This window comes from Monodelphis domestica, chromosome 8, assembly GCF_027887165.1.
Source record: "Monodelphis domestica isolate mMonDom1 chromosome 8, mMonDom1.pri, whole genome shotgun sequence".
Taxonomy (NCBI): Eukaryota; Metazoa; Chordata; class Mammalia; order Didelphimorphia; family Didelphidae; genus Monodelphis; species Monodelphis domestica.
In genome coordinates this window covers 117,547,471-117,573,517 of record NC_077234.1, presented here as the reverse complement: position 1 = coordinate 117,573,517, position 26,047 = coordinate 117,547,471, and the positions used below count along the sequence as shown (strand labels likewise).

Genomic DNA, 26,047 nt, shown 5'->3' with positions numbered 1-26,047 from the left:
CCCAACCTGTTTCAAACTGTATAAAAATGTATTTAAATAAGTAAAGTTTGTAGTGCTCTAACTGAAAGGCAGCTAGATCCAGTACAGCCCTGGTGTTCTGTGCCATGGCCAGAAGGTGGGACAAGTGTGAAAGTCTTAAGAGGCTCATGGGACACAGGTTCAGAGAAAAACATTTAGGTACAAGTTCACAGTATAATTTTGAGAGCAAAATAAGATGTTTATTTCACGAGTATTCCTCTTTACAAATGCTGCTTTATCATAGGATCTGATTGTTTAAGTTGGGGCGATTTGGAATTTTCAGATTGTTGATGGCATATTTCTTATATACCTAAACTAAAAAAAAACACATTCAATTTCATAATATTTTAAAGTATGTTATTATTAATTAAATGCTAATAATGATATTAAACAAAATATGTCAAGAGAACATAATTAAACTTCTTGATAATTCAGGTGCTCATCATATAAACATCAAGTGCTTATAAAATAAAATGCCTCAGTTCAATCTTCAGGCTCTATTTAAAGTTAAATGCTAAATATTCATACCAACTCAGACATTTTGTTTTCTCAAATCTCTTTTTCCTGTTTATACATTTTCCATTTCTCCATCTTCAATCAGCCTATCAAAAATCATTTCTCATGGTTATCAGTGTGATTTCCGAAGTAACACTAGGCTTCTCTTTTAACTTGTGGTCTTGAGAGTATAGATTCAGAGAAACAGTGCTTGAGGGGACTTCAGAAGCAATCTAGTCCAATCTTCTCATTTTCCTGCTGAGAAAATTGAGCTCCAGCGAAATTAAGTGACTTTTCCATTGGGGTCCCACAGGAAAGCTACCCAGGCAGGATGCTAGCTAGTCTCAGAGTAAAGGGGGCCTAACTGCAAGTTTCCTCTCAAATATATACCAGAATTCATAGGTCTGGGTAAGTCACTTAACCTCTCAATGGCACAGGTATCTCTAAGATATATAGCACTTTCTAATTTTCATTGGTGGAAGGATTTTCCTTTATGTAGTGCCCTATAGTAATAAAATATCAGGTTCAGACTCCAAGAATATGTTGTTTGCTTTAAAATAAGCAATAAACATTGAAAAATAATATTAGGAAAAATTAATAGTCTTTAATCAGAGAATGATAAAAACAAAAGAGACATCATGTAACTAATGAAATTGATGGAGAATGCAGTGCTTAAAATGTCATGAAACCTTCTAAATTGTGAAGCCAAAGACTATGTGTGTATATATATATATATATATATATAAATCAACGAATATCACTTTTAAAAATAGACTGCTTATTAGCATACATAAAAATAACAAATGAATATAAAAGGCAAAAATATTGAAAAGAGACTTTACTGATTATAATGCAGGAAACACTGTAGATAAATATAGGCAATATAAGCAATCATAGACTAAAAGGAAAATAATGAAATGTTAAATAAAACATATACTTAAAATCCTTTATTAATGAGATACATGTTTTTTCCCTTTCTCTTTTCTTCTTTATGATAAGAAATAATTCTCCTGGAATGAATATTGAGAAATATAGATAATACAAAAATCAAAATACATCATTCATATTGTATATGGTAAGAATAAATCAGTTCTGATTGAGGATTCTTAATAAATAACTTATATGATTTTGCTCAGCTAAAATTCCACCTTCTACAAGAGTTCTCTACTGATCTAGCTAGTTGCTAATCCTTATCCTCTGAAAAATGGCCTGTTCCTGGTGCTTAACAAATGCTGGTTATACTTATTTATAATGTTTCACCTTTTATCTGCTATATTAAAATTATTCTTTGAACATAATATTGTAAAAAATTAAATTAAGTCAAAAATGTCTATTTCAACTGTCTAGAGATCTTTGTTTCTTAATTTTTTTGTAATGGTGGCATATTTTCTGATTTGTAGCACTATTCTAGATTCTTTAAGATTTTCAGATAGTTAATATCAAAATTGTTGAAGTATGCTGACCTGCATGTTTCATTTAAGTAGTCGATTAAAAACATATGAACAAAAATTCATTTAATTATCAATAGTGGACTTGAAGTCTAGTTATTTAAAAAAGCAATAGTTTGGAGAGATACTTGCAACATTATATGTCCTGAAGTCAGAGAATTCCAGAATGGATTAGGTTAATTATTGTTCAAATAATGTAACATTCAAACAAATCTATATCTAAGGTTCTAAACAAGGATCTAGATCAAATGATATTTATACCCAATCCTGATTGCATTTGAGTATACGTCTGTTTTGTCAATGAAGAATACCATTCTAGGTATGTAAGTTCAAATCTCATTGTATATTGTTAATTTCTACCTTGGGGTAATGTCAGCCATAGCTCCCATATCTGGTGGTTATTGGCTGCATCCCCCTTTTGTACAACTTTAATGTGAGTATATCCTTCTCTCTTTAGGTGACCTGTAAAATCTGTGTGATAAGCATGAGGATCTGGGTTGTGGCATTTCTGCACATGAACTAGCCAGACTACTAAACTATTGTGACAGACATCCAATTAAAAGGGAAATGGTACTCACTAAAGACAGTGATGGAAAAACAAACAAGCGAACAAACAAAAATAAAAAAACAAACAAATGTATCCACCTAAGTGACTGTGTTAAACAGAAGATGAAACGATACTGCTTCAGACAATTATTTGATTTACTTGATGGAGTTTGTAGCTTAATCATATAGACATATAATGCATTTAAGGCATCTGTATAATAAACTTACTGTCCGTGAATAGTATTTAATTAATATATATGCATAAAAAATAAAGCAACAAGAGTGGTAGCTAAATGGTTTAATGATACAGAGAGACTATACATTAATTAATCAAGCGAACTTGTCAAATGTTCTAATTAAGAATGGATGAATTTGAATGAAGACTTATTGAAAAGATACTATTTTAGAATATTTACCTATCTTTGCTATTAAAAAGGTAGTGGCTAATTTGTCAGTTAAAGCTTGGCATCAATACGATCTGTGAGTTTTTGAAAGCATATATTTGTATACATACATATTTAAATGTATATAAACATACCCTACATCTGCATTGTTTTTACTATGATTGATTCCAGTTGCATATATTTTTATTTTAACCAGGTCTATATTGCTTTCTATAGATTTATATCAGGTATAAAAGTTAACTGTATAGGTAATACAGTTATATAGTGTATATTGTGCATAGTGACACAATAAGAAATCAGCTTAAATGAGAAAATGTAAGGATCATTATTTTGAAGAATCTGTAAAAATCATTAATTTCTCCAAAAGACTGGGCTATTGGTAGAGATATTAAAGTGCCCTTTGATATATATATATATATATATATATATATATATATATAATTTCACTTGTTTGGCCTTCAATTTGTTTACCCAACAATTAAAAGGCATTGTTGTGTAATGGATTTCACCATAGCCTTAAGAGTCCTGATGAACCATAAGTTCACATCTAGTCTGACAGATAAAGTCTGAATGATCCTGGATAAGTCACTTAACTTCTTAGTGTCCTAGGCTATTTTCTTATCTGAACATGAAAAATAGATATAGATATTAGCTAATAGAGTTTTCTTTCATATATATACATATATATATGCAGTTCCCTATAACAATGAAATAAGTTGGGTTTCAGAACAACAGCATTAAAAAATAATGCATTTAATTTAAAATCCTTTAGAATGAAACACATTCATTTCAAATTATTTTTAATAAATTTTTATGTAAAAAATGTTTCCAGAGTTTATCTCATAACAAAATTAAATTAAGTTAAAAGGTCAAATGGTCATTAAAATCCCAGTCTTATTAACAGAATAAAAATAAAATATGGTCCTTCAAAGCCTGTGGAGTGGCCGTGGGTGCCTACAATAACCACTACCAATGCAGCTATAGGGAAAGCTAACATTCGGCTAATTATGAGGCACTTTGATTATCTCTAGGTCTGTCTTGCACAGCACTTCCATAGATATGCTGTACTAATCAAAGCAATTTCATTTCTGCCATGTAAGGTGAATTATAACCTGGCCAATTATAGGCTCTTGTTCTCTCAAGTCCCTGATGAGTTTCTTATGAGGAATCTGTGTAAGTTCTGGAAATTGCATCTTTTGCCCCCAGATCACATTTTAAATTTATGAATAGCACTGGCCTCCCCACCCCCAAGCAGTTTTATCTCCATTAACATGTCGTGCGCTAAACAAATGTGAACTAGCAAGACTTTTTTGCATGTTTAGATTAATTAAATCATTAAGCCAGTAGTTGCTCCACTGCAAACATCCATTTGGTCCTCTTGAATTTATTATCTAATATCTGTGGGCACTGATTAGCAGTTTTGCTCATTATTGAACTGAACTTGTTGCATAAATCAAGGCCCTAAAACATTACTTAGTGCTGTTGTTCCCTGAGCCATTTTTAACCTTTCTGGCTCAAGTACTTTCATTTAGTTTTTTAAAAAGATAAATATGTACACTTCCATTTCTCAGGCTTAATCTTGACAGTAAAATCTTAACGGTAGATGAACAATATTTCCCTACCAGTTTTGTCACATTTATCTGCTTTTCTTCTATGTAAAGGAGTCTTTTTTATTTACTTTGCCACTTAATTATAAATACAAACCTGAAAAATTCTTCAGGTTACCTTTCTCACTGTTTCAGGGATAAGTTGCACTACAACACATTTACTCCCTCTCTCTCTCTCTCTCTGTCTTTGGCTCTGTCTCTCTCTGTATCTCTGTCTCTGTCTCTCTCTGTCTCTCTATCTCTCTCTGCCTCTCTCTCTGTCTCTCTCTTTCTGTGTCTCTCTCCCTCTCTCTTTTCTTTTTGTCTCTTTCTCTCTCCTTCCCTCCCATTTTCTCTTGACTCCCTCTCACTTTCTCTCTCCTTCACTTTGACCTCTGTCTTTCTTGCTTTCCTTACCCGCTTTCTCTCTCTTTATTTCCTTTCCTCTCTCTTTCTCTCATTAATCATCAAACTAGCCTCTATCAATCTCATTTGAAGGGAAAAAATAAAGGGAAAAAAAACCTTATAAACCTTGGTCAAGATTTACTTTCCCATTTCATAATCTCAATATATGATTCAGCAACAAAATTATTCATAAAGATTTCCTAAATGAAAGCTAACAAAATATAATTATATATAAATATCCATATTTTATACAGAATATTGGAATAGTTGTTTCCTCTGAATTGCATATGATTTAAGATGTGCATAAGAATGGAAAATTATTTTTATTTTTATTTGTATTTCAGTCAATTTTTTTAAAAAATCAAATCCTAGGGGAAAAGCCAATTTTGAATACTTAAATCTTCATAAATTAGAAAACAAAATGACAGCAACTTCTCCTTCTAGGCATATGCATTTCTGTAGTTAAATAACTACCTGTAAAATCTGTAATTATTCCTTTCTTTAAAAAATTACACAATCCAGGTGTTCTAGAAGTGTGTAGAGCTAATGAATTAATGAATAGCATAACAGTACATTCTCCAGCTTCAAAGATCTATTCTGGACCAGGATGAGGAATTTTGAGCCCAAGGCAAGGCTCAGAAATTATGTTCCACCACATTTAAAAATTGTTACCCCTTTGTGTTTCTCTTTACATTAGGCCTTGAATATTTACTGAAGCACATGTGAGTTGACATCACAAAATAAATATCAAAGTACTATGGAAAGGGAAATTTTCCAGCATCAAAAAATATGTGCATTTAAAAGGAATGTTTCCTGCTGTGCCTTTGTAGGTGTTAGGCCTGAGATGACTCCAACTAAGCCTATCTTGAGCTCCATTTCTGCATAATCTATAGATTCCAAGATAAAAACAAATCTTTGTCTTCTCATAACATCATATCAATCTTCATGCATGTCAAAGATGGTTTTAAAGGCACCCTTCTTACATATTTTCAAAGAGTAGTACAAAGTAATGTAGCTTATTTTTGAATAGTAAGTAGAATATATTCACTTTTTGAGATGAATAAAATACTATGCATACTTTTAGCATTGGGAAAGGATATTAGCAAAGTAGTTGATGTTTTGTTGAGTCATTCTATAGAATCTTAAATTAGACATAAATTAAGAACATTATAAGATCAATCATATCCCAGATTCTCCCATATTTCCATGCCAGCTTAATTTATTTGCAAGAATTTTCACATATTTACTTTTTTGAAGTTACTGGGTGTATGTACTAGGTATGAGCTTATGTAGCTTTTGGAAAGCTAATATTTATGCCTTTTTCATTTGATAAAAAATAGTGTTCTAATCTGCTTTGTTTTAGAAATATGATATGAATGAATATACTTTGATTTTATTCTTCTTCCATTATGTTACTAATAAAAAATTAAAAATCTGCCTTTTCCTGAGGTGTATAATTTTCATGCTACATTTCTTACCATCAAAGCTGCCTCTACCACTTCTGAATATTCATTATTTCATCTGTAGCTTCCTATACCTTTTTAACACGGAGTCTAATACACTCTATATTCTAAAATGCTGTTAGCATCCAGATTTCTTCTCATAGCTTCAATAGTATCGCATAAAACAAGAGATTTGTCATGCTATTCCATGGCAGTTCATTTCAGTTCATCATGAATTCTGTTGTTCTTCTCAGAGGACCATTACGTCAATTTTTCTTCTTCAGTTAATTTGATTTTGAAAATGTTACTGGTGTTGGTATAATTCTCCCAATGTATGCACAAAATGGAAAAGTCCACTCGTGATTCAGCGAGAAGAATTCAGGGTTCAGGGCTGAATTTCCCCCTCAGATCTTTCTTAGATGTTTGAGCCCAGACAAGACAGCCATTGAATCTCGGAATGACAGTCCACCCATAAGTAAAACAGGGATAATGATGTTTATACAATAGTGCTTTGCAAACTTTGAGACATTTTACAGGAGTATGTTAATATAGACCTTTGGTTTGTAACTATCGATGCTGTTTGTAGAACCCAATGCTATTTATGTCTCTTCCAGATTAAAAAAAATGATAAAACTTCTCTGGGTTTTAGCTTTTCTAATAAAAATCACATATCTTTTGTGCCTTATTCTACTGATTTCTCAATAAATCCCTTATTTTGATGTCCTCAACTTAGCCTTGTAATATTTAATGGGAAAGGAAATAGGATTGGAAAAATGGGGATTTGGGGAGTTTTGTATGAGGGTATGGAAGAGAGAGGAAGAGAGGGAACACTGCTTAGTGAGGCAAGGGAGGGAGATGCCCCCTGCTGAGAGGAAACAGCAGGGGTCCGATAAGATTTTTTATTGCCTTGATGACTGAACTGATTTTCAGCTCCCTCTATGACCAGAAAAGATAGTCCACTTATCTGACTGCAAATTCAAATAATATAAAGTTTAATAATCCAGTTGGAATTGGAGTTTTTCCTTAGCTTCAGACCTGAGGCCAGGCCCCAGAGGCTGGCGGAGGGTTTTCCCACTTCCATCTCCTCTATATCAGTCCAGTTTTGTATACTTCAGAATCTTAGCAGTAGATAGAAAGCAAACAAGAACAGGTCTAACTTTCAGAAGCGACTGGGCCTGAATCTTCCAGCTGAACCAAGAAGAGCATGCCACTCTAGACTGGGCTGAACAAGCTCCTCTCCTCCAACACTGGGAAGCAAGTCCCACAGGGCAGGAAGGAAGTGCTAGTCACAAGACCCCACTGCCACTCCCAGTTGGGCCCTTCCCCCACAAACTGTCAGTCTAAATTTCCTTTCCACAGTTTCAATCTACTGAAAAGCAAAACTAAATATAGATGTCCTTTAATATTCCTATAACTATTTCTGGCCCCAAACTTCATTGCTTCATTCTACAGAATGTTTTGTCTGAACAGTGTTTCTCTATGAAATGGTTTATGTTCAGATGCTTTGATAAGGGGGAATCTGTATATATTTTGTGAAACATTGTTTCAAAAGCATTTTCAAATCTCTTCAAGAAAATTTGACTCTCCTGACATTGAATATCCATGTATGAAGGGCAAAATAAGGAATTTTAAATCCATACAGAAAGAAATGACAAATGAAAAAACAAGTGACAAATGCATGATTAATTCCTTCAAGAAAAGAATCATCATTCCCCTTTTTGTTTTCTAGAGCAAATTAAGTGCCAATGAAACTTATATTTTTCTCTCTATTTAAGGTGTTAGTTACTATTTTGTTTGGATTCTTGATAAAGTCGACATTGAAGTCATGACAAAATAATTCTCTGAAGAATATCTCTGGACATACCCTAAAATATCATCCACATCAAAATTTCTTAATATTCTTGAGTTGGAATTGTGACAAGGAAATCACTTTAAAAGACTGATATATATTAATTTAAGGTCACCAAGGAATTCAGCTATGTAATTCCTAAATGAAAACTCAAGTCAGCAGTCAACCTTTTATGGAGTTTTAATTACAAACAGGAGGAAGAAAGGTATTAGAGAGAGAGAGAGAGAGAGAGAGAGAGAGAGAGAGAGAGAGAGAGAGAGAGAGAGAGAGAAAGGGGAGAGAAGGGAATAGGGCTTAAATACCCCCTCTGTTTAGGCTGGGCCAAAAGGCCCAAGCCCTTAGATAGCTGAGGCAAAGAAAAGAGATCAGTCCCTATCACTCACGTGACCAAAATGGAGAAAAAGTCTCAGGGGCCTCCACCTCCAGCCCCCTTCAGAGCAAGCCTTCTCAGAGCACAACCTCTCGACCCCCAGTCCTTAGACCCCTCTATCTTTAAGGAAACCATCTAAGTTCCTCCCCTCAGTTCTCACATCTACCAATGTCTTTCCTGTGCCAATGTCCATGTCTTCCCTGTGCCAATGGTGGCTCTAGCTTAACCCAGGACCGCCCAGAGGTCTGTGGCTTTGCACATGTCTGTTGAAGGTCATATTCTCAAATAATTAAATCTTGATCCTTTTGCTGCAGCCCTTCCTAAATCCTGTTACCCTGAGTAGGGTGGAGATTGGAAGTTCCAAGACCTGGTTCTGTCATTCCAAGTATCTCTATTGTATCAATTCTAAAATCAATCATGACTCAAAGAACTTCCTATTCTATGCTTAAGCATAGGTCAAAGCCCTTTCCATTGTTCAGCAAAAGGTTTCTGTCCTAAAGCAGTCCCAAGTAGGGAGGAGAAGGATCCTCCCATGCCAAGGGGGTTCTTACTATCAGTAGGAAATTTTTCCAGTATGAGATTTCCCAATGGGGAAATTTCCAACATTCATAAGTCTAAGAAATTTTAAGGTTTACAGAATTCAAAGCCTTGAACATTTTTTAAAATTGTATTTTGGCCTTTATTCTCAAGTGCAGTAGAAGAGACACAAGGTCACCTAATTTTGAAGTTATGGAGGAGGTGTCAAGATTTAGACAATATTGTCCATCACAAATGGACTGAGTTTGGAGTCTAAAGGCCTATGTCACCTGTTTCTCCAGGATTCCAATTCCTCATCTATAAAATGAAGAAGTTGATTTATATTCAATTCAATAAAAACTGATTTGTTAGGCACTGTGCTAAATAGTAGAGATACAGAGAACAGTAAAAAAAAGCTCCTTGATTTCAAGAAAGAGCCACTGCATAGATAGCTTCTTTGTCATTTCATGCTCTATAATTTAAAAAATAGTTTTACCTTCTTGTTATTTTAAATAGATTCATCTTTTCAAGCTATATAATACAAGTTTAATCCATATGCCTCACTTTATATAAATGCCTACTCAATTTGTAATTCAAGGTTTTTTCTCATCTTACACTAAGAAATGACTTTGTTTTATTTTAATATCTCAGATACCTGTCTTGTTCTTATTCTTCCATGTCTTCTATTGTTCATGTCACTTACTTCAGTTTAGACAAAAATTTAGACCACATTTCTATGATATCAGAACAGCCAGAATGGAGAGAATGTATATTATTGTAAATTAGAGGCAAATCTTGATTAAGGATAAGAACATTAGTTACCTGTGTTTTTTCCTGTTTTGTTTTTTTTTTAATTTTAGGAAAAAAGAAACATATTTAATTGAGGCCACGTATTTTACTTAAGCATCCAGAATGTCTTTATTGAGCAACACAAGTTATCTTATTATTGTTATTGTATTGTATGCTACACTTTTAGTGCTGTGGTCCTATGCTGCAATTACTTATAATAGGATAGAGTTAGGGAAGAAGAAAAAAGATTTGAAATTGAGGGTCTTTTGGACTTCAAGATAACTGATACAACATCCTTTTTATAGTAAAATGAGATTGTGTCAACAGTGCAATTCCACTCCCAAGTTTTTCCATTAAGTAGTTGAGTCCCTAGAACTTAACCAGATCCTACTTACAAAATGTTTGTTTGAGACATAGTGATTAACCTAGTTTTAGCCTGTATACTAGTTGTCTTATATAGCATTACCTTTACTTCTTTTTTGTAGCAAATAGGATGCAGTCATAAAGTAATGCTTGCTAAGCTCAGATATTTGCCACAATGAGATTATTTATTGATTCTACTTCATCTAAGACTAAGACTTTAGACGAATTTGTAGGGTTAATTTCACAAATGGAATCAGCAATATATTAGGGACCTCATGCTGTTCATATTCTGGCATCATCATTCTTTGGCCTGCTATTTTTTCAACATATTATTGTATCTCTTCAGATATTTAATTCATGGTAAAATCTTCCAACAGAGTCTCTTCCCTGAATCAAATTGGACATTTATTACGGTGCCAACCAAAGATCTAGTCAATAAAACGTAGCATTCTCTATCATAGAAATTAATGGTGCAGCTTCTAATTTTAATGTGATTTCCATAACCCTCAGGCAGGAGCTCTTGCAAACAAGGGACACAGGATGCAGGAACAGTGAGTTCTATGGGATCAACTGGTCAGTTTAAATTTGCCAACCCCTGCTTAGACTGTGAAGGGTTATTTTGACATAATGTTTGGTGATTTGAAGGTCTGGATTGTTTATTCTAAAAGAAGAAAGGAACATTAAGTATTCACCTTACAGTAAAGTCTAAAAGATTTGTATTTGTGCTTTGTTTTTTTTATTATAGTCATAGGCAAAATGCCTCAGAGTTCTACTACAGCATTGGGTACAGTGCTTAATAAACACTCGTCATTGTTATTCATGAATGCCCATGAGTGCAAGAGCAGTCAAACCTCGGTTTGATATACCAACAATCAATAAAGATACTGCCCAAAGATTTTAAGAAGCACATAATTAATATTTATGGAAACAGTGCTCTAAATGTGCAATATGGTTTTATGAGCGAATTTTTTGCTTATCATCACAAGGAGGAGTGGATCAGGAAAGAAAAAAAAAGCCTTACAATTGACACTCTTTCTGTTAGAAAGGCACAGCTACAGGAAATTGTCCACAGATTTTCCATGGTTTCTCTTTTGTTTTTAAGTGATAGAAATTCTCTTGATATCCAGACACTCTACCAAATTGCTTGAAACCTAGAAATATGTGTTGGTTTGTGGGGAAAATTATAGAAAATATGTGTGTCTCTTCTAACAAGGTGTCCTAGAACCACTAAAATATACTCACGGAACACAATAATTCTGCTGGTAATAAAGCTCATGATCAAGTGAGTGTCTGTATATCATGAATTCATTGCTTTAATATGATAAAAAGGATAAGGATCTGAATTAGAACTCTTCTTTCATTAGCATAGGAAATTCTCAGGTGAAGAAATACTCTATACCAATCAAAATTGGCAACTTAATAACAATTTGGGGCCTTAGAGATTGCCTAGGTAAATGCAATCCTAAATTATTTGAATGGGGTCACACAGTATTGTTAAGAGGCAAAATTTGAACCCTGGTCTTTTCACATTCAAGGCTGGTTTGGGATCCACTCTATTAGACTGCCTATAATAAATTAAATGTCTCAGTGCAAAAAAGAAAAATGAGTCATTTTAACATTATCACCTTAATATGCTTTTCATGCCACTCAAGAAAAAAGTAAATGTAGTCTATGATACTCGTGTAAACAATCACCAAAAATAAAACCCTACAAATCTTCTGGAGATGTCAGTTGATGCCATTTTTTTTTCTTCCACAAAGTTTAACTAACCATTGTTGAGCTATTTGAGAGGATGAAAAAAATGAATTAATAAGTAAAAATTTAAGTGCTATCAATATGCCATGCACATAGCACTGTAAATAATAGGGATAGAACTACAAAACTGAGGCAGTCCACATCCTAAAGGAGCTTTCATTCAGATGTTGGTTATGGGAAAAGAGCATTCTATACTGTTGATTTCATTGATGTTAGGACAATCAGTCAATTTCCATTCAGTTAAAAAAAAGTATTTCTGAACATGTCTAAAAATCATGGATCTAAAAAATGGACTCATGGACTAATGGATCTAAAAAAGGTCAATTTATAAATTTCTGTAGTTCTTGAACTTGAATAGGAAAATAAAACAAATTAATTTTTCAATATCCTTTGCTTTGTAAGTATATGCATTTTATTTTATGCATTTAAAACATTCTGTGAAAAAGACAATACGTTTCACCAGACTTCCAAAGTAGCTAATTGTCTACAAAAACAAGGTTAAGAATCTCTGGTCTAAAACTATGTCATCTACCACTTTTTACTGCCAGTGTTTTGCCATTCAAGGTAGAATAGACATGAAAGGCTTCATAGTTACTAAGCTTCACCTGTGAAAGAAAGCAATACTTGGAGCATACATTCATAGAATAGGTCTATAATAATACCAATAAGAGCAACAACAACAATAATTAATGATTTTTTATTTTTGATTAAGTAGAATCTGCAACAATCATGGTGATTGGGAATTTGAAAATTGTTCTTTTAGGTTACTTTGACATCTGAGCCAACACTTGTACTCTATCCTACAAAAAAATATTTGCTAAAGTCCTTGATTCAGGTCTTTAGAACTACTCTAGTGTGTCTAGAAGTCTAGAAGCATAATGTTATATAGTATAGAATAATATTGTTTCACTTTGATTGGAACCTAGGATGTTGGATGACTTCCTTGATACTGAAGAGTCTTCAGGATCTTTAAAATCATATAATGGTATAGAATCTTTAATTTGTCTTTGTCTTGAATGGAGTGAAGAAGGTGTAGTCAAAAGAAATTTCCCAAACAATGTCAGACATTTACAAAGTGTTAACATGAATCATCTTCACATACAAGTATTCTTTTGAGAAAGAAATTTTATATTCTTCCTCATCTTATTTGGAATATTCTACAAACACTGGTTTATCTAGCATAACTTGGAAAATCTACTTTTTTTTTTAACAAATGAAGTAATTATAATAAATTATAATAAAATCCATTATCAAGGAGTTTAAGGAATTTTACAGCAAAATCTTTAGCCAAACTCTTAACAATCCTGCTTTATGAACATCAAACAAATACTTTAGCTGAACTACAAATAATTACTAACAATTTCCTTCAGTATATTAGTAAAAGACATTTACCAAGAAGTCTCTCAAGGTTTTTCAGTGTTTAACAGGCCATTCTTAGAGTCAGAGAACCTTATATTGAATCTTAGCTTTAGGATTTAACTCTTAGGAATGTCACTTAACTGAAATTTGCTTCCATCAATTGTAAATTGAGCAATTAGATTAGATAAACTTTAAGGTCTCTACCAGCTCTGAATTAATGATCCAATGAAAATGTTTTAGTGCTAATGGGACAAAATCTCACGATATCTTTGACCATCTCCATCCAGATTCAGAGAGGTCCTTAAGAACAAACATGAAGCTATCATATTTCCATACCTGCTAATCACTGATTTTTATTAAAAGTTAGTTTTGTGTATTACCTGGAGAAATGGACAAAAATTAGACTCAAGACATAATAACTGAGATCATAGGATTTAGCCAAGATCATATCTATATGGATATATTTTACTACACTGTGCATTCAACTCCTAATACTTTCCTATTTATATAATTTTAAATAGCTGCTATTTTAAAAGCCTATTCTAGTGCCATCTGACCTTGACTTTTTTTTTGATGAGGAGAAGAGGTTATCTCTTCTGAAGGCTCCCTAGAACTAACAAGTGAAGAAATGATCATCTTCTTGGCTACTAGGTTTCCTTAGTGGAGTCATGTTGTATTTCCATACCTACTAACATAACAAAGGGGGAGCCTCATCAAAGGGTAATTTTTTGCAGGTCAAAAAATTATATTAGCTTAGAGGATGGAAAGCTAATGGTCTATAGCTCAGTAATAGTATTTTTTATTCCTTTCTGCTCTTGTTTATGCTTTATTCCTTTAGAGATCTTGCAGTTATATGCTGCAGTGATTTCTCAGATGAGGTTTTGCAGCAATAAAAGAATGGTCATTTACAAGCCTGCTTATCACTTGTCTTTTTACTGATACCTAACAAAACCCATTTCCTTTTGATACCCAGTGCATTTTTATAGCCAAATTAGTGAAACAGAAACATCAAGTACCAATAATGTGTAAATGAAAGGAACAATTTAAATATGAAGATCTTTGTAAAGGGAAAAAATTACATCTAGAGAGCTCGAAATAGAAATAAACTCTTACCTTTTTTTAAAAATATTTTTTGTTTTGTTTTAACTTGGACTTCATTGTAAACAACTGTTAGAGAATAGTTCAGTGTTTTACTTGACAGTGCTTCCAATCATTTTCTCAAAGTGATTAGACATCTATTTGGTTTCCTTTAAAGGGAATTTCATACTCTGCTAAATAGTGAGTGATTATGGTGTCCTTACTTAGTCCTTTATCATTTCATCCTCTGGATCTATTTTTCAGTAGTTTGAATCATCAACTATTTAACAGACATTCAGAATAACCTTTGACAACAGCCTTTCCTGAAGTTTAGTGAGGCAAGGTGTTTTTCAAATATAAGTCTTAGGTTTCTCAACTTTTTTTAAAAAAAAAAAAGTATTTTTCTGTTTTCTTTTCCCCTCTCTGACTGTGTCTTATTCAGGGAAAGACAAGATTGAAATTATTGCCCATTGATAGAAAAGTAAAAAAGAAAATTAGGTGCCCCAGTCTCTTCAGGCCATTTTAAAACCAATATGAGTCTTCCTACAATATCCCTACTTAGGCATTTCAACTTCAATGTGTTTCTCCTTCAAAAATATTCTTGTCTTTGGAAATCCAATAGAAGTTTGTAAGAATGTAATTTTTTTATGGATTTAGGACTTTTCTAGTTAGTGTTTAGTTTTGGTCATTCATTCCTGTATTTCAGTCAGTAAAAGTGACAGTAAATAACTATTCTGTATTTTTGTTCTAATTAAACAAAGTAACTCCAAAGAGGGAGATTTAACAAATAAATAGCAGGACACAAATGAAAACATATATTTAAATGATGTAGAGAGTACTCCAGATGAATCAAAAATATAGAACTTTCTATTTTAAATACTTCTTTTTCTAATCTTATTATGGAAAAATTAATATAGGAAAAATCTATTAGTTCAACAATTGTTAACAAATAAAAGCATTATAAAGTATGTGATTGGGAAGTATGGACCATATGAATTTTAATAATTGGACTTATAATAATTAATTTCTCTTCCAGTCTTCTAATAGATTAATGCTTGTGGATTGTAGTCCTGGATTCAGTACTAATTTATTGTATGACTTTAAGTAAATCTCCTTTCCCATGTGCTTTCAGGTTGTATAAAATGAGAGGATTGAATTATATGTTCTTTAAGATCTATTTCAGTAAAATGTATTATTCAGTTAAAAAACTACTTTCTTCCAACCAATTTACACCCACATTAGGTCCTTCCTCCGCAAAGGTTACCTTTTCTAACCTCTGTAATTACTTTGTATGGTTAAATCATTCTTTCTCATTAGATTATAAGCTTCTGGTGGGCATAGGTGTTTTCACTTTTTTCATTGTATCCCCAGTATTTGTGCTGTTCTTGTACTATAGTAAACACTTTGTAATTGAATGTTAATTGATCTTGATTAAATTATGGGAAAACTTTGACAATGAGGGGCTAGAATTGGGGTTGGAACAAGAATAAATCTTTTATGGGCCTGAGATGCCAAATTTAAACCTTATTCCACACGCCTGTTACAGCTTGCAATTACAGAATCGTTTTATTTATTTTTAAGATAGTTATCAATACACTCAATTCTATCTGGAAACTGTCACTTTATTTTGAGAGTTTGGATGCAGTCCCTTTTGAAAGTACCCTTAACCAGTTATTTCTAAGAGCATTTTGAACATTGGAAGAGCATCCACTTTATTTCTTTCTGCCTACATTCAAAACTTTCCAAATAAGGAGATTTTGAGCCATATGAGACAGGCAAAAATATTGATGATCATACCAACATGGCCAGCTATAGTCCTGGTATAGGTAAAATAAAACATTTAAACTGATTCAAAAAAACAATAAAGAAATTAAAATGTATCAGAAATATTCAGAATTATTGATTGCTAAATAGTTGAAAGTCAGAATTTTAATTTTTTAAAACAATGGAACAGAAAAAGGCATATTATAACACTGTTTTTTAATTACTTTGAGAAAAATAGACATATTTTTTGCACTTATTTTTGAATGGCTGGCTGAATTAGAATCCTAACAATCACAGTTTTCAGAAGATACATCAAGGGAGTTTGCTATATTGGGTTCCATGAATAAAAGATAAGAAAAGTTCCTTATAAATAAACAGAACAATAAAAACTAACCATAAATATTCAGGAACAACTTAGTGAATATTCTTCTGAGGTGAACTGTGAAATAAAGTATGATATTCTTGATCAAGTATGTAATACGACACACTTTAGGATATAAACTTTTATGGAAAAAATTTTGTTACTTATGTTCTTCAGATAAGACTTTCAAGTTTGTTCTTCACTGATTTTTTTCAACATACACACATGTATTTATATATGTGTGTACCTATGTGTATACACACACACATCTATATGTTAAGGTTCTCCCTTTTGAGTGCAATATAAAATAAAAAGTAATAACAGTAAAAAGCCGATGGGCAAAAATTGATTCATAAATGAGAAGGTGGCATTCATCTCAACGCTCTTATTGGAAACCTAAATCTCAGTAAATTTGTAGCCTAAGGATACAATGGGCTTAAAGGATTTCTGTCTCTGAAGAAAAATTAGACGGCCTTTGAGGTAAGGTAAATGGAAAAGGTTGTTTGGGCAAACGCAGAGCTCTAGCACTATTAAATGTTAAGCACCATCAGGGGGTATCTCAGTCATTAACAAGAGTGGCATGTGGGAGATTGTTTCAAGCAGAAGAAGAATTATAGATGACTATGTGGAAGTGGCACAATGCCACAGGGAAATTCTGTCAAGCAAGAAAATGATGTTTTTTTTGGAAACTTAACTCTAAGGGAAAACTGAAGGAGTGGCCTTTCTTCCACCCACTTCACCCATTCTCCCACCTCAGACCAAAGTACAAAATGGAAGAGTAGAAACAGAGAGAAAAAAGACGGAGAGCAGGAAAGGCTATGGGCAAAAGGGAGGAAGAAGAGAAGAGAGGGAGAAAGTCAAATTCCAATGAGAAAGTCTTTGAGTTCATCCTTAGAAGCCACTGTGTAGAAGGTTTGGTAAGCTCTAGCAGTCAATCATGCCCATGAGGTACACTTACTCTTTACTGAAGATACAAGAATGATTATCGTCTTTCAGAGTCCAGGTAGTTAGCACTCTTGATTGATTGGGCACTTCTTTATAGACTCTGCATGTTCGTTTTATGTGTGATTAAAATAATCTCAAGGGTTCTGTTAGGAGGAGGCAAGAAAACTTTTTCGTATTACTGCAGTGCCTTGCCATATGGGAAGGGAAAATTTAAGAGCTGACTCAGGATTCCTGTTGGAAACCAGACTTAGAAGGCTGAGCATAATGTACACATGAAGCACACCCTTTTTTTTCAGACAGTACCAGGCCATCCATCTGGCAAGTCTGAGAAATATGCTGGCATTGGGGACTCTGAAAGAAAACATCCATGTTCCCATGCATGCAATTGAATTGTTGTGATTACACCAGTTTCATGAATTTCATGGATCCTTAATTGGGATTACCTCTAGAGTGCTGAGATTGTTTTCTTATTTTCTAGACATAAAATGTCTCAATAGATTGGTAGCCAATTTCATGTGAAATTCCAATTCATAGCTGTTTAAAAATCAAGGATTTTTTTTGGTTGTATTGTTCTAAGGCTCTTTGATGCATGCATCATTCAAGGCAATATTATAGTGAAATTACTTTCAGTAGTTCCTTTAAACAAGTCATGTTATTCAGTGGCAGGGATTTAATAATGTTATTGTTCAATCAACAAAATCAGTTCTCTTAAAAACAAAACAGCTGAAGCTATAATGAGATGGAGGTTTTTCCATCTGTTTTTGGAAGTAGCAGATTGCAGGAGTCAGGAACCTTGAATTTATTTCCAGTACTGACATGGACTCTTTGTAGTCTTAGGCATATCATGTAAACACTTTAATGTACTTTCCTCATAAATACATTCAAAACAATAGTGATTACTTACTCACTGAAACACTGGTTGAATTGAAAATGAGAATATAGAAAATACACTGTATTAAATTTTATTTTTGCTGGGAAATTTAGCCCAGTCAGATTGTTTTTTTTTTGTTTGTTTTGTTTTTTACTAGTGTCTTTTATCTCACCATTCTTGCTCAGGTTTCTAATTTAATGTGTTCTATGATAAATTTTCAATTTTCACTTTTGCAAATCACTTAGCATTCTTCTTTGTGCCCTTCAAGTTCATTTCTTGCATAACTTTGCAGAGAATTTCAAATAAATGTACAGATATTTTATCAGAATTTTGAGCTGAATTGGTACAATAGTTGAAAGTTGATGGAGTGCTATTTATTTCTTTCATCCCCCAGGTAGGAGTACAAGATGTTGGTTACAAGGGGTCTGCCTTGGATGTGGTTGTTACTTAAAGTGATAAAGGCTTTTATCAGAGCTACAATTTATTAAAACAATGGCATGTTGACCCATGATAGATTAGATTTAGGGGTCTCAGCTTGAAAAAAGGCTCACACCAAGGAAAGAGAGGGCTCTTTTTCTCAATAAGCTTGAAATTCCATCTTGTCTTAAGTCAGGAAAGATCCTTTGTTGATTGTGTATTGATGTTCTAATGTGACATGGCCACCATTTCAAACCACAGTACAATTCAATTCAATTGTCATTCTTGGAAAAGGCTAACAAGTATCATGGGGATACTTATTTGAGGCATATGCAGTAGATCCTTTCTTTCCTACTATATTTCTGACTACAGTCAGTGTCATAAACACTTTTATTTTAAATGAACACAGTTAAAAAATTAAATTTCTGTTTCATGAGAATACATAATATGGGTATTTTTTAAAATTCTGATTACTTTTATAAATAGGAATTATTTTATATTTTTATATTTTTTATATTTTATATTTTTTATATTTTATAAATAGGAATTTAAATAGGAATTATATTTGCTTCAGAAATTGATGAGAGCCTGAAAAGTGCATTATCTCATTTTTGTCATGGATAGAGACAACCATACAGTTGTAAATCTGTCAAATATAGTTACTTATCTTATTCAATAAACAAAATTAGATCTCAGAAAAGAGAATCCTTGGGCAAAGTTTGGGAGTTTTCTTTCTTTGCTTGGAAATCAAATGCTACCAATTGTAGGCAGCAGTCATTGTTTAGCCATTTCTCAGTTATGTCCAATTCTTCATGACTCCATTTGAAGTTTTCTTACTAGAGATACTGGAATAGTATGCCATTTCCTTCTCTAACTCATTTTATAGATGAGGAAACTGAGGCAAATAGAGTGATTTGCCCTGTGTCACATAGTAAGTATTTGAGGCCAGACTTGATTTCAAGGAGCTGAGTTTTCCTGACTTCAGACTCAGCATTCCATCCACTGTACCTCCTAGCTGCCATGTTATAGAACATATTGGATGAAATCCCACCTCTAATTCCTAACATCTATCTTGACCTCAGCTTCCTTCTCTGTTAAATGAGAGATTTGTACTCAATCACCTCTGAGGTCCCTTTCACCTTTAGATTCATTATCCTATAATGTCTTGTAAGCAGATCATATTTTTCCATTGTTGAAAATGCTACCTTTCATCAGTGGTGAGCTATGCAACATTGTGCAATAGGAGACATTTTTTTTAAATAGACTTAGTTTCCTCCTCAGCCCATTTTCTGCACTTAATAGCAACCCCTTATTACTAATCTCAACCTTCTACCTTCCAAAAACCTACCTTTAGTAAAGAACTGAAACTCATTTACACTAGAAAAAAATAATATTAATAGATATACCAAAAAGGACACATCTGGAGAATTGATATTTTCAGGAATATAATGGGGAGCTAAAGTTCTATTCAAATAAATAAAAAGCAGTATATTAAACTTTTGTAATCATGAAAACAGTGCTGCCAAAGTTTATTCAGCAAAACATGATCTGTATCTATATATATATATATATATATATATATATATGTAACATGTAAATTGTATCCTACTGAACCATCTTAACTATGAGATTAAAAAAAAAAAGTCATTTATTTCAATGTTTTGTTTTGCCCCTTGATATTAATCTGATGGTTTTCCACATGACCATTCAGAGGTTATATAAGTAATTCATGCAGGAGTAGCACATCACAAAGCATTCAGGTTGGTGTAATTAAAGGAACACTCAATTTAAAGACAGGAAATAGAATTTTAAAGTCTGATACTGTGGGACCAGTCCCGTGCCCGGAAGTAGGGGGGTATGGTCCCTCCCCTGCATGGGATTGATCTCTTCAGGACCAATCCCATGCCAGAAAATAGGGGGGTGGGCCCACAGGGGCCCACTGGGAGTTGTATGTAGTTCCAGCACGCAGCCTTTTTCAAAACCGACATTACCATTTAATCTATAGATTTTTGCATCAGAGGATTTAAAATCCTATTGAAATTGCAGCTGACCCTAAAAATCAAGTCAATTCAATAGACATTTATCAAGTACTTACTATGTGAAATGTACAGTTCTAGGTATTGGGCTACAAATACAAAAAATAAACATGCTGCATACATAATTTGAAGAAAGTGAGGACATTTACAACGAGTAACTAAAGGGTACAGTTGGTTTCTCTTCTATTTACATTGTGATGGCCATCAAGGTAAGGATTATCTTGTGTTATCCAAACTCTATATCTTTCCCACATTTAGCACACAACAGGTATCTAGTGATATTTTATTTGGCTTCAATTGTCATTTGATAGATATTTGTTCTTAAATACAAAGGGTTAGTTCTCATCAAAATTGTTTCATTTATACCTTTATGTGCTAATAATAAACACTGTTACAGAATTTTCAGTTCTTTGAAGAGCTGAACAATACTGCTGCTACTTTTCTGCGAGCCAGACCATATTCATTCACTAAACTTTCCTAACTCTAATCTTTCAAATGTACAAATTGGCAGTGACAAACTTTATATAAACCTTTTATGCTAGACCCAGTTTGGGAAGAATACATTTTTAGTTTGCAGATCTCATAGTTAGCTGTTGAAACTGTTAGCCATGAAACATATTTAAGAAAACTTGAATCAGATTTATCAGTAGGAATCTGGAAGACTTGCCAAGAACAAATTTAAATTAAATAAGTAAGCAGACCCCTGATGTTTAGAAGACCTCTCACTCAAAATAATTTCTATCTCAGGGTACAAAAGCTTGAAATTCAAAAGAAAGCTGCTGCCACCATGAAAACATTGTTGTTGTTTTTAAACTAAACCTGGACCAAATTATACCTAACATGTCACTCTGAAAGAATAAATAGGATACATATTTGATTATAGTTTCCCAGTTGGAGAGGAAGCTATTAGGTAAAACCTTTAAGAATGTGCCATGAATATTCTTGAGTTTAAAGAGTGTATAAATAAAATATTCTAAGTACCAATCTTTAGAAATATCTGCTATTAATCACTAAGACAAAGCATTCATGACATCACTTGTAAAAAAATATTACTTAAACTAGAAAATATTCATGTTAGGTGTTTAAATGTATTAACCACCTTTATTTGCAATTTGTAAGTGATTAGGAGAAACTAGAATCCAAATAAAGTAAAATAATAATTTTATAAATATACTTTTTAGGAATATGAAATTACACATATGAATCAAAATTAGAAATTAAAAAGTAAAAAAAATAGGTGGAAAGACTTATATGAAGTGATGGAAAGTGAAGTGAGCAGAACCAGGAGAACACTTTACTCAGTAATAGCAATAAAGTATAACAGTCAACTATGAATGACTAAACTGTTATCCACAAGGAAAAGATCCAGGACAGCTCCAATAGACTCATGAAGGAAAATGCTTTCCACCACCATTAAAAAAAAAAAGTAATCGAGTTTGAATGTAAATTGAAAGCATACCATTTTTTTTCACTTTGTTTCCTCTATGAATTGTTCTCTAATGTAAGTGATATGTATCTTCTTTCATAATATGGCAAAATGGAAATATGTACTATATGATTACACATGCACAAACTATACCACATTACCTGCCATTCTGGGGAGGACAAATAGGAGACTGGAAGAGAACACAAATGGCAAAAAGTCAGAAAATGATGATTGAAAATTGTATTGACATGTATTCTAGAAAAAAATATAAAATGAAACAGAAATATGAGTTCCTATAATAAATGATGTTTTATGGCTTGACTTGGGTGCATGTGTGTATATATAAGAAAATTGTTCAAGTTGTGGTCAGAGAGAAGTCCACAAGAATTTAGAGAATTGCCTTATATCCCTTGGCTTGCTCAAGAATTTTTGGCCAGTATCCTTGTGTGCATGGCCAAGAGGGGAATTATGTGTGTGTCTGTGTGTGTGTTTACCCGTAGTTGTGAATGTTTGTGAAAGACTGGGTATGTAATAATATACATTTTGATCTCAAATCAAGACTCAGACCCAAAGTGACATGATAAAGTATTTCATTCTAAATCATTCTTAGGAAGAACATTTGAGAGTGACTGAAGGAAGTTAGGGGGAAAAAGTCAGTCTATTATATTTTAATTTAAAATGAGTAATAATTATGCTGATGACAAGTGTATTAAAAAAAAGGATAAAAGAAGGAAAGTTTGTACATAAGGTACAATTTTCAGCATCTAAGTAGGCCTCTTGGTGGACTTGGTAAATCTCTTCTTATTCTGTACTAAGACAGCTTCAAATGTAGGCATTTGAGACCACACAGAGACTGAAGAAGTAAATGTGGGCCTGCCTGCCACAGCTTTGCTGGTTTTCATCACTGCACCTGGCACACTTTGCTTCTTAGGCACACAGAGACTATAATAGAACTTCTGTGGGTGAAAATGGGAGTCTTTGAACATAACTTCTCTGTGTAATTAAATGATTCTGCTTCAGGAACAAAACTTTTTAGTTTGAAATAATGTGTTTTCTCTATCCATCTTTTATTTGCATGTTTCCTTCTAATGTAGGCTTGGCCTTGTAAATAGTGTGAATAAATGCTATAATTAAAAGCATCTCTGATGGCATTGTACTTAAGGGAATTCACTCTCACTGGTTTTTTTGGAGACACATAACAACCATAACAGATGGTGTGTTTAGATCTAATCTCCTTGTTATTCAGGAGCCCAGTATTAAAGAAGACCCTTATCAGTCTCCATGACAAAATAGAGACTGATTTGATAATGGGATTATCTTGATAGGCTTCTATTCCATCTGGGAATCACTGTATTTATTGGCTAGGAAGCTAGTGACAATGAATTGATAACTTGTTCTACTAAAAAAAAAAAATATATATATATATATACACATACACATATATATTTTGTATATATATATATGTGTGTGTGTGTGTATGCACACAGATTGGTAGACAGAAAGTTGCTTTATGTTTTCCCTGATTTTGAACTTTTGGAACACATACTATTTAAGTATAACTTCATTCAACTTAAAATTCAACATTTATTTTTTATTTAGTTTGTTCATTGAACGTTTAAGTAATGTGACAAGTTGAAAGCATAGATTAAAAGTATAGATGTGTTCAGCTTGTTACATTACTTAAAATGGATTAAAAAAAAGTATTGAAAAGTTGTGTCCCCTAAAGATATCTATTCACATGTAAGATTATCACTGACCCTAATGATACAGTAGACACTAATTATTCACTGATTCTGACGTCAATATATATTGCCTTTTTAAAAATTCCCTCCCATTCAGTGATTTATTTTAGTATTGACATATTTCATTTTCAGTCTAAATGCATAAACTTAGATTGCTTTTCCAAGACTGGTTGACATTGGGGGGGGTGTGTTTCAAGTTACTAAAAGCTTAAAGATGTTTTCAAGAACAAAACTTGGAATTTGAGAATATAAAAATAACCATGAAGCTAATAGGCATTCAATGGAAATTTAAACCTTTGGATAATTGTCACAGCCCATGCCACATTTTTTAGGATGAGGTGGTTTGCAAATTAATTAATCCTTCAGAAAGACCTTCTTAAATCCAACCTCTAAAAAATCTCAAAAACTAGTTTCAGGACTGTGGACAAGTCATTTTACCTCCCACAGATTCCAGGCTACTTTCTAAGACTCTTAGGTACCAGGGTAGTTGCTGTTTTAAATCTGTGGACAAAGGCCCTGGTTCATCTCTGCCATCCTGCAAACACAGGACTTTAAAATTTACAAACTAGTTCATATAATTTATTTTATGTGATATTTACTAAGGACTCTTTGAAGGCTTTTTTGGTTTGTCTTACAGATTTGAGATGATTCAAGGCAGAAAACCATAAAATGATAATAAACACTAACAAAAACAATAAAGAAGACAAAGCATAATTTAATTTGAAGGAAATTGGAAAAATTGAAAACTACAGGAGTCCACTTAAGATCTTATTTCACTAATCAAAATAATAATAATAATAATAATATTTATGGAGCTTCAAGTTCCATAAAATACAGATATTTTTTTCTCATAGAAGCCTTGAGAGGTATGTCTTTTTTTATCCCCATTTTAACAAATGAGATAACTAAGGCAGAGCAGGCTTAAGCCACTTGTGCAGGCTTATACAACTAGAAATGCTAATTTGGAACTCATTTCTTTCTTACTCTGGAGTAAGGAGTCCATCCACGGTATTACCCCGCTTCCCACTCATAACTGTGGTGGCAATTGTAATAAAATACTTTTCTCCCTATCTAAATTTCAGTTTTCCAGATTCAGTATTGAGAATTTCCTAATAGGGGCTCCTCTTCTCTAGGTGTTCATGCCTTTGTTCTCCAAGCATGAGTGTCACAATAGAAATAGAAAAATAGAGAAAATTTTATATATTTTATTTATGGGTATAACTTGTTTTTAGTGCTAATATAATTGTTTGTCTTAGTTGCAATAATACCTGAAATTTTGGTATTTTATTTACTAACACATTTCATTCTATTTGCTCTCCATTATGAAAATCTTATTCTGAGTGGTATATTTAAATTTTGTCAATAAGTTGTTGCTGTGAGGTACAGAAAGAATATTCTGGACTACTGCCACATATGTGATGCTACTATTAGGTTGGTTATTAAGACCTAGATAGTTACAGATAATCGGGAGCCGTGTGTGTAGGCATTGTATAGAACATTGGGCCTGGAGTCAGGAAGACTCATTTCCTAGAGTTCAAATCTGGTCTCAGACACTAACTAAAGGTGTGCCCTAGGGTAACTCAATTAACTCCATTTGCCTCAGTTTCCTCATCTGTGAGATGACTTGGAAATGGAATTGGCAAGCCAATTCAGTACCTTTGCCAGAAAAACACCAAATGGGTTCATGACGAATTGGACACCACTACAATGACTAAAGGACAAAAAAAAAGTTACCAACCATTAAGACATATCAAAGAAGACCTCATATTGGATCATCTTTTTTCAGAAAAGACTAATAAGTAAAACAACTTTCAGAGTCATCTCCCACCTCAAAGCTCTTTAATTTTTTAAATCCATGAAGATTAACATGACCATAGCTAAAATGGGAATTTCTGGCCTTCTTCGACCTTTTCATAATTCAAATTGGGCATAAAAGTAGAAACTAGAAATTCATCTGGCTTCCAGTTATGACAGAAAGAGTTGTTGTATTGTTCTTAAAGTTGGAAAGATAAGACAGTAGCAGAAAAATTGGAAAGAAAATAATGAAGAGTAAGCTAAAAATG

The 26,047-nt window shown here is 33.0% G+C and overlaps 1 protein-coding gene across 6 annotated transcripts in view; it reads left to right on the top strand.

Moving 5' to 3' along the window:
• Nucleotides 1–26,047, top strand: part of PCDH9 (protocadherin 9) — a 1,086,222-nt gene that overhangs the window by 722,883 nt on the left and 337,292 nt on the right. The window contains exon 5 of one of the 6 annotated variants that reach the window (XM_001362129.4): nucleotides 2,419–2,946. The exons of 4 other annotated variants lie outside the window; for them this stretch is intronic. In XM_001362129.4, the coding sequence (XP_001362166.3) occupies nucleotides 2,419–2,429 (11 nt within the window). In that variant the 3' untranslated portion in view covers nucleotides 2,430–2,946. Of the gene's footprint in view, nucleotides 1–2,418; nucleotides 2,947–26,047 lie in introns of those variants that run through there. One more of the 6 variants, XM_056807926.1, reaches the window with a different exon arrangement.